Raw genomic sequence first — 10,151 nt, 5'->3', positions numbered from 1 at the left:
AGTTACTTTCATTGGTTAATAAAGAAACTGCCTTGGCCCATTTGATAGGCCAGCCCTTAGGTGGGTGGAGTAGACAGAACAGAATGCTCTTAAGAGACTAGATATAATGGGCCAGGCAGTGTTTAAAAGAATACAATTTGTGTGTTGTTATTTCGGGGCATAAGCTAGCCAGGCAGCCGGGAGCTGGACGGCAGGAACGCAGCCCGCTGCTCCTTCTACATGCACCCCCAAAAATGAATTACTTTTCCAATCCTGTTAAACATTACCAGAATATTTCTATAGAAAACTTGAATAATTCTCAGGGACCCACAGCCATACACACAGGATTTCCAATGCTCTTTTTAAGGACAGATTTAGGTCTATGTACTATGAAACTGAATGGAACAGTCTTAAAGTGTATGATTTGATGCTTTAGGTGTGTGCATATCCATGACACTGCATCACATCAAACCCAGCCGTGACCATTGCCACCAAGAGATCCTTCATGTCCTCTGTACCTTCAGCAAACCACAGGGTACCCCTTATGTCATCACATGCTATTAGGGCTTTATAGAACTGGAATGAGAAAGCGTGCGTTCATTTTGGCTTGGTTCCTTTTTCCTAGAATTATTTTACCCTTTTTCCATACCGTGACATGTGCCAATATTCCATTCATTTTATTTCTGAGGAATGGTTTGTTGTATATTTATATCACAGTTTATTACTTTCGCCTACTGACTAACATTTGTAATATTTCCAATTTAGAGCTACCAGCAAAAGAGCTATTGCAAATATCTCCAAGCAAGTCAGTCTATGAACATGCACTTTTACTGGGAGCAGGGGATATCCAGAAATGAAATGTCATGAACCGAAGAGAATGTAAACACTTACTTTTTAAAATTCTTTCAATGTTTAGCTTTTTCAAACACTGTCAAAATATTTCCCAAGGAACTTATCATTTTACATTTCAATCAGCAATGTGTGAGAGCTACATATGCTACATGTTCCTTTAGCCCACTTGTTAGGTTCCCAATGATATCATAATTTAATTTGCATTTTTCTTGCTAGCTCATGATGAGAATCTTTTCATGTTCTTATTGAGTATTCAGCTATTTTCTTAGGTAAAACATGTATCTGTGTAATTTTTCCATTAAGAAAAAGTGTAAAGTCAATTATTAGAAGAGAACATATTTTAGTAAGTAATACTAGAACAACTGGTTGCCCATATGCAGAAGGACTTTTGATTCATATTGTAATGCTAGAGATAGCAGTAGCTCAAACTGAACCATAGGCCTAAATACAAAACCCAAAACTGTACACCTTCATGAAGGAAGCACAAGAGAGCACCCTTTTTACCAAAGGTTGGGCAAAGGCTTCCTATGACAACAAAAGCACAGATAAATGGATAAACAAGAGCAGCTGAGTTAAATGCCCCTGCTTTGCAGAAGACAGAGAATTAAAGAAAAGGAAAAACTACAAGGTGAAAGAAAAATACTTGCTAAATGCCTATCTGGCAAAATATGTGTGTTCAAGTATATAAATAACCTTAAAGTTTAATAAGAAGACAATTGAAAGGCTGGAGAAATGGCTCAGCAGTTAAGAACACTGCTCTCCCAGAGGACCTGGATTCAATTCCCAGCACCCACGTGGCAGCTCACAACCATCTATAACTCCAAGACCTAACACCCTCACACAGACATACATGCAGGTAAAACACCAATGCACATAAAATAGAAATAAATAAGTTATTAAAAAAGAAGACAATCGGATAGACCACTATTTAGATTTGTTCATTAAATATGTAGCTTTGGGCATGTAAAGGAGCTTCCCCAAGAAATGGGGGCACAGAACAGGCAAGGCTGGAAGTGCAGAAGCGCAGCCACCTGTATTGTAAAAAAGGCGGTAGAAGCGGAGAGGCAAAACCCTCTCCACTGAAAAGGATCTTCAGATGGTTAATAGAAGAAGAAAAAAATAAGAAAGCCAAAAATATGCCATTTTGTAATAAAGAGCCAGCAACATGGATCAAATATAATGGACCAGTTTTGAAAATGGCCCAGAGCCTGACTTCAGACCTTGGTAATAGGATCAACCAGTAGATGCAGAGGATGTTAAGAATTAAAAAGTGAGGAGACAGTCCAAGACTGAGTGTATAGGGTGCAGGATGGTTCTAAGTCAGGGGTCACCAGATGAGCCCCTTTCATGACAGGGTATCCCATTTCCACCCACCAATCCAGAGATGTGCCATCATCGTTGGGGGATCAGCTCAAGCGCTTGCCTTCACACACGGCTCCAATCCACTCACCCACCACAGCTCGACACACACTCACCGAGGAACAGCACAAGTAAGAACAAAATGGGATGACCCGTGTAAATCATTAGCATAATGCCCGGAACACCCAGAGCCCAATAAATATTGGCTTCCCCTCCCCCTTCTCCCTGTTTCCATAACCAAATGGAAGGCAAATTGCACTGTTGGACCCAATTCAGAGGTTTTTAAGTTTTAGAGCTCCTGTGTTGGGCTGAGGGTCATTAGAGGCTTCTGCGTTGAGGACAGAAACTTCTGGAACAACTTGAGTTGGGCTGAGGCTCCCCCACTGATCTACAGAGTCAACAGCAGGGTGGAGAGAATCCCAGGTTCCAGAAGCAAGTTGCCGCATCCTGCCAAAACTCCTAAGAGAGAAAACTGGTGGATTCTGAGAAGAAGAAGAAGAAGAAGAAGAAGAAGAAGAAGAAGAAGAAGAAGAAGAAGAAGAAGAAGAAGAAGAAGAAGAAGAGAAGAAAAGAAAAAAGAAAGAAAGAAAATGCATGTCCCCCTCTCCAACTGTCCTCAGCCCATTCCTCCTCACTGAAGGAAAAGTGATTTACTCAACGGGCCAATGTAAGAACAGGATCTCTCAAAAAGTGCACATATTTCAGCCTTTCCATCTTCTCAGAGTAAACACACCCAAGGAAAACCTCCAGTTGTCCAGCAACGTGCATGAGGCAGTTTGAAGACAAGGTGTTAGAATACCCACGTGATCATATTTTCTCACTGTCCCCTAAACCAGCTTTGTCTGTAGGAAGGGTGGTGGTCTGTCTCTATCAATTCCTCGTTCTGTCTGGGAGGCAACAGTGGAGCTGTTTGGGGACACACACACCCCTCAAAACCCATCTTCAATCTGCCCTGTCTCACGTGCACTCAAACACAGACAGGTCCCAGGGTCCCAGTATGTCAGTGATGTACCTTTGCCCTCTCTGTTCACATTGCCCCCTCATCTCTTCCTTGCTGATATTGCTACCACCCAAGTGTCCACCGGGAAACAGTGGCAAGCATGCACTAATGGCCCTCGCCTACTTCTCCCCTGAAGGCAAGCACCCAGAACAGTATAGTTCATTTTGTTTTCTGTAGGACTTGGCAAACCCTAGGGACATTCAAGACTCTGGTAGAGGTGAGGAGTTCAAGCCCCACCCACTCCTCTTCTTTGTCATGTAACTCAGTACCCATCACCTGGACACAGAGCACACATTTGGATCCCTGTTTGCTTGTTTTTGCTTGTTCTTTTTCTGTGCCCTAAGTTAGATTTAATGCCAGCAAGGAGTTGGTCCTTTCTGCCATGGTCAAGAACTCCATGGTGTGTTTACATTTTGGTAAACAACCATACAGTCCTTCGGATGTGCTTATGATGTCGTCCCTTTAAAAAGGAAAACTTCAGGACGGATGCTCCCTCTGACAGGCATCCACATAAAGGACCTGGAGCCTGAGAATTCTCAGACAGCCATGTTTGCTACCTAGTCTCTAATTAAATATAGCACATGCTTTGTAAAACACGCCCAATGCCTTGCTATAGAATTTAACCAAGCTTTACCATAGACTCCCCAGGGCACTGAATGTAAACCTATGCCATTCATTGTTTTCTTAAGGGTTGCTAAGTTGTTGCCCAAGGGCCAAATCTGGACCACTACCTGCTTTTGTAAACAAAGTTTTATTGGCACACAAACACACAGCACTCATTTGCTTACATAATATCTACCAATGCTGCTTTTTGCTACATCCCGAAAAGGGGGTCCTTTACTGCAAAAAAGAGACTAAATGGCTGCAAAATCTAAAATAATAACCATCTGACTTTCAAGTTTGCTGTGGCCAGGAGCACACACCAGTAACCAGAGCACTCAAGAAGCTGAGACAGGAGAACAGTGAGTTCAGGCCTGGGTTACCTTAAGATTCTGTCTTAAAAAAAGAAAGAAAGAAAGAAAGGAAGAAAGAAAGAAAGAAAGAAAGAAAGAAAGAAAGAAAGAAAGAAAGAAAGAAAGAAAGAAAGAGAAAAATGTCTGCTGACTCTTACTCTAAATTTTTTTTCAATGAATGTCAATAGATAAAAATTACATATCATGAATGCCCTCAACACATGACCAAAAGCATGTTGCTTATTTCATGTTGCATGTCTAGAAGAACAGAGACCTGTCTGTTGTCACCAATGGAGACATTAATCATCACTGATTTTCAGCCCGTGAATTGTCTTAGTGGGCCTTAGTAATCCTGTTCCTGAATACCTGAGACATCTGCACCTCGTAGATGAAGAGTGACCCACTGACCCCAGGGCCAGGAGGACTTAGGACAAAACCTCATTTTGCTGCTCGTCAGCTCAAACTCGGGTGCATGGTTTCTGTAAAATGCAGAGGTTGGAAAGGAGAGGGAGGGGGTTGTGAAAGGTGGACACAGGGGACTAAGTCTTCTTAGACTAGATTTTAACCCATGTGCAAAGGGCCTTTGGGAAACTGAGGCACGGCATCAGGATAGGGTCACGGAGTAGCCGTGGTTTAGTCATGGTTTCTTGCCAGAAATGAAGCCTAGTCTGAGTCCTAAGTGATATGGAAGAATTTGGGCTGCAGGAGAGTTCTTGGAGAAAGCAACAAGCACTTTCTATTAAAGCCATCCTCTTACTTTGTTGACTGGGAAATAGTTTAGCATCTCTTAGAAGTCCTAAGACTCCAGTGTGACTCTCACAGTTCAATATCATCTAACCTGGGTTTTTTTTTTTTATCTTTGTTTTTGTTGTCTTATTTTGTTGAGACAACGGTCTGATTCTGCAGCCCTGGCTGGCCTGAACTCCCCATAAAGACCAGGCCCTAATAGCCTCAAACACACATAGACCCTCCAGCCCCTGCCTCCCGAACACTAGGATTAAAGGCGTTCACCGCCATATCCAGCTCTTCTAACCTTCTGAGGGAAGAAATTTTTTAAGGTCACTTTATTATTATTGATGCCACTTGCAATTCTCTAAAAAGATAGCATCTATGCCAGGTACTTAAGTGACAGTGATGGCTGCAATGTAGGAGACCAAGTGTTCTTGGGACAGAGAATATCGAAAAAGAATATGGTCAAAGAGCGCTTCCAGCACTGGAGCAGAGGTCAGCAGGAGGTGAGATAACTGTCTGCAATCAACTCAGTGGGGTTAGGCAACAGTCATTTCCACGTGGCTAAACAATTCACCACAATAGACTCTGAAAAAAGGACATGATGTGAGCTGACCTGGCCATGCAGCTTCAGCGATAATGATTCCTAAGTGATTGCCAGCACTCCCACAATGCCGTCTGTCATCAACGGTCGAGTTCATTCCTGCATTTGACACATTTGAGGTGGGTGCCAGCTGTATACCAACACTTTTCTCTAAGAGCACAGCGTGTAAAGAGATGGTACAAAAGGAGAAAAGAGCTTGTCCTTGTGGGTCTTAGTCTAGTGTGTTATCCTTGTGCTGAGGGAAGTGGACTAAGATTTAACAACCCCCCCCCCCCATAGAATAGCTTGCTGCACTGAATGGTCCCCAATGAACACTTTAAAAGAATGTGAGCCAAACCTATGCCTTTCGTCTTCCTCAGAACTAGTCCCCCATCTAATCCTCTGTTGTAGCAGGACAACCTGATGCTGCTGACTTAATTCATTCTTGTTTCCAAGCCAATGGATCCTAAATCCTCCGGGAATATTTATACCAGGAGCCTAAAGAATCTTCACAGCATTCTAATCTTTACTTTTTTCAGAGCCTCACAAATTCTAGGCAAACGCAAAGCAAAAGCTACCTTCTGAACTGAATTGGGTACCAAAAAGTGCACGGTACCTTTTCATCTAACCTATCAGTCAAATTGATTTACAGCTGTCAGAGGGGAGGTAGGTAAATCATGCCTTTTTACATGAGACTAAATCCAAAGCAGACACGGAAAAGATATGTCCAAAGAGTGTGCACTAATGTAGGGAGATACATATCATAAAATATTTAGCAGACCCTGCAGGTAAAAATGTTTGCAACATAAGCCTGACACCCCGAGTTTGGGTCTTAAGAACCCACATAAAGGCCAATGTCATACAATCTGTAATCCAGAACTCCTACCTTAAGATGGAGGTAGAGACAGAATTGCTCACAAGTTCTTGGCCCAAATAACCTGGAGAATGCATTGCAAGAAACACACACACAAAGATTAATTTTTTGAAAGCCTTAAAATGTTATTCAGGTAGAACAAAATTTATGTATTTGATATAAGAAGGATGTGTGAAAATCTGTTAACATCTAAAAAGAATGACAGACATGTTTTGATTCATGAATTACATATTAAAAGTATATTTATATTCTTTTAAATTCAGTTTTTGCCTTAGCAATCATGGGTTACCTTGTGTGACTAAAACAGTAACAGTGTTAAACTTATGACTTTTAAAAAGGAAAAACAGGTCTGAACAGCCTGTCACTGTGGTGAGAGCCCAAGATGGGATCCAAGCGCCCAGGTATCGACTCAGAGTCTTCAGACTGCCCAGGCACTGGGGTAACTTAGCACAGTATGCTGTTGGTTCCAATTTCCCATATGCAAAATGGAGGTGATTGGAATCCCTATCTAACTGGTTGGTGTAAGGATTAGTACCTACATCACATAGAGTCTTGGGCACAGTCTAACATCTAAGAAGCGCCCAAAACAACAGCACAGGAAGGGCTCAGAAGTCTCAGAGGAAGAGTTGAAACACAGGTGGGAAGGTCCACAAATATCATATCCTGGTGACCAAGCGACAAGTCACTCAGAGCTGTGTTTTCAGGGGGCAAATTTCTCTCAGACAGATTGAATCCCTGATTCATTTAAAGTTCCTCTGAAGATGATGGACAACATGTACTTAATTGTTTTATGGGCAATTACTTCTTCGTTTGTTTTAGAGGATACTGGTCATATTTTGTTGCACAAAACACCTTTGGGGTTTAAAAAAAATCTAAAATCTAGCCGGGCGGTGGTGGTACACACCTTTAATCCCAACACAGGAGGATCTCTGTGAGTTCAAGGCCAGCCTGGTCTACAAGAGCTAGTTCCAGGAGAGGCTCCAAAGCTACAGAGAAACCCTGTCTCAAAAAAAAAAGTTTATAGGATTGTCAGAAAATATTCATCATTTTTCTATATGAAACGGACTCATAAAAATATTGTTTAGATCCAAGCTATCTCAACATTCTAGAGGCAGAGACCAGGGAATCTTCTTTGTGAGTTCCAAGCCAGTCAGAATTACATAATAAACCTTGTCTCAAAAAACCCTGGCAGGGGAGGTTGATGTTGACCGAAAGTAAATCTGAAGGTAATAAATGTCCATACAGTCATATTTTCTTGTCAAATGTCTATTCCCAGCAAGCAAAATCAAATGCTTGTCTTTTATCTCCTGCACCCAACATCCTTCTTTCTGTACACCTCCATAAAATAAAGTGACAGTTACCCTGGGATCCCGTCCACAACAGGCTCTTGGAAAATATTTATTGGACAAACATTAATGTATTCCTACTTGCCAGTACTTATCTTTACTAAATGAATGAGAATTCCGTTGACACTGCATGATCACTAAGTTTAAATTTATATGTCTGGCCCCTTCTTTCCTGGAAATGAGGTGTTCCTTAAGAGGAAACTCTTAGTCTCCCACAGATTTTTTTTTAAATCTAACTTACCTAAATCGACTTGATCTGCCCCCCACCCCCGCTCAGATCAGCATAGCCAGCCTTTAGCAGCCTTTCCCTCCCCCATGGCCCCTGCTGTTTAGTTGCAGGGAGTAGCTACCTGTCTTGAAAGGGGGCGGGGCTTGAACTGAAGTTGTTCAGCGGAAATGAGCTGGGAACCCTGCCAGGCACCAGCGGGGTCACTTACCTTCCCCTCCATAACCTTTCTCAGTCTCCGTTTCTTTTACTGTACAGTGGGCGTACCAAGGACATCTTGTATGTTTACAGTGAAGCCAAACAAGACAACAGACGCTAAACGGGCATCGCAGGCGCTTCCGCTATGCCCTTCCCCCTGGTCCTCTCGGTTGGAGGCTGAACAATCCTTGGACTCTCAGTCTCTCTTTGATCGCCTTCCTGTCTTTCCTCCCGCGCGAGAAAGGCAAAATTCTGAACTCGAAGTTACTCATCGAGAATATTTGCCCTCTCCATTAGCTTTGGGTCGCTCACCTTTTAAGTCCTGAATGACCTGGAAAGGTGGGCACAGCAATTGGCAGTGAGCGCGGTTTTTGCAAGGTGGGGTCTAAGCAGAAACCCCACTCTATCCTGTTCTCATCTGTGAAGTCCAGGCTGGACTCTGCCCACCTCCGTCTTCAATCACACAAAGACTACACCGATAGAACTTCAGAGAGTTCCAGAGACCTCACCTCGCCAAATCCCTGAACCAATCTGACCTAGCTCTACAACAAAAAGGTGAGGTCTCCAGACTGAGCAGGCTCTTGGCGAGGTGAATGGTTGGAGAGGGACGCGCCCTGGCCAATAGCTCCTTTCCAGCCTGGGCTCCCCAGCTTTCCCAACCCACTCTGGCCGCTGCCACTTCCTCTCCAGCACTGCCGGACAGTTTGGAGTATCTGAAGGGCGTTCAAGGGACAGTGAAGGCTGCTCCTGACCCGCCGGAGCAGCCCCAACTCTGGGAAGTTCAGCCCGAAGCTGGGGGCCCGTCTGGCACTCAAAGTCCGCCTCACTCCGAGCTTCTCCCCACTGAGCATGCTACCCCTCGACGTGGAGCCCAGCCCGACGCTGAGCTCTGCAGAGAAAAACGCTAACCTGTGGAAATAATGTGCGGAGAAGAGACCCAGCAGCACATTCCCGGGCTGTCCGAAGAGGGAGCGGGGCTGCCAAGCGAGCATCCCAACTGACACCACGAAGGAGGGAAGCTCCTGCAGAAACCAGGCGATTCGTGCAGGCAGGAGGGAAACTCCCGACGATGCACTCTGGCTGTGTTTCCCGTACCTGCCAGGTGTCCCTGAGTACAGGATCAAGGATCCCAAGGTAGCCAAAGTGGCGCTACCTGCTAGCACCGGGCCCTGGTGGCACACAATCGTCATCTCGCTGTTCACAGCTGGTGGCTGCCGCACGCGTGACGGAGAGCGCTGCCCCTTTATGGAGCATCAGACGCCACCCCGTGTCCGCCCTTCGAACCTGGGTTCCCTCCCCTTAGCCCCCCTCCATCTTGCCTCCCACCTTGGCGCAGCCCGCCATGGCTCTGCTTAGAAGCAACGCCCATTTCTCTCGGCTGGCTCTTTAGTTTGCAGCTGGGGCACAGGACCAAAGCTCTTGTGGAGTCAAAGAGTGCTTGGGGGGGGGGGGGGGAGCTTCCTTCGCCCGTGCCGCCGTCTGTCTGCATCGATTTCAACTCCGCTCCCCTTCAGGTGGCCCTAGGATGACTTGCTCCTCACCAATTCTGCAACTTCTGGGATCAAGCAAGAGCCCAGACGAAGGCACTGATGCTTCTCCATCCCTTAAGCACACTCTCTGCGCTGTCGCCAGGCAATGCCCACTACAGATCTCGTTAACCAGGACTTCCACCTGCTCCAGTGGCCGATGCTTCTTCCCTCCCCTTAGTTTCTAACCAACCCCAGGTACTTCCTTGGACTTTAGACTTGGCAGTCTGGTGCTTCGAAACTCTGCCTTTTCCTTTGTGCTTCTTCCTCACTCAGCATCAGTGCTAGCTCTGCCTCACCACGACCCTCCCTCAACCCCTTAAGCAGATGCCAGCCTCGAGGGTAAGCGCCCTAATTCTTCCATGGTTTCCCTTTGCAGCTCCTTCGTTCTCCTTAGCGAGAAGTACGTCCCTCAGATGCTCTGGTTTGGTCCTGAAAATGCGCACATCACCCCCAGGTTCCTCCGAAGCTGGCTCAAACTCTGCCGAGAGAGAGAGAGAGAGAGAGAGAGAGAGAGAGAGAGAGA

At 45.0% G+C, this 10,151-nt stretch overlaps 1 protein-coding gene across 1 annotated transcript in view; it reads right to left on the bottom strand.

Annotated features, from left to right (window-relative positions):
* Positions 1-9,289, bottom strand: part of Srd5a2 (steroid 5 alpha-reductase 2) — a 36,356-nt gene extending 27,067 nt beyond the window's left edge. The window contains exon 1 of the mRNA XM_005367944.2: positions 9,009-9,289. Coding sequence (XP_005368001.1) covers positions 9,009-9,289 — 281 coding nt within the window. The remainder of the gene's footprint in view (positions 1-9,008) is intronic.
* Between the last annotated feature and the right edge of the window lie 862 nt (positions 9,290-10,151).

Source organism: Microtus ochrogaster, unplaced genomic scaffold (assembly GCF_000317375.1).
Source record: "Microtus ochrogaster isolate Prairie Vole_2 unplaced genomic scaffold, MicOch1.0 UNK26, whole genome shotgun sequence".
Lineage (NCBI taxonomy): Eukaryota > Metazoa > Chordata > Mammalia > Rodentia > Cricetidae > Microtus > Microtus ochrogaster.
Note: the sequence above shows the minus strand (reverse complement) of the source record. Positions and strands in the feature narration are given on the sequence as shown.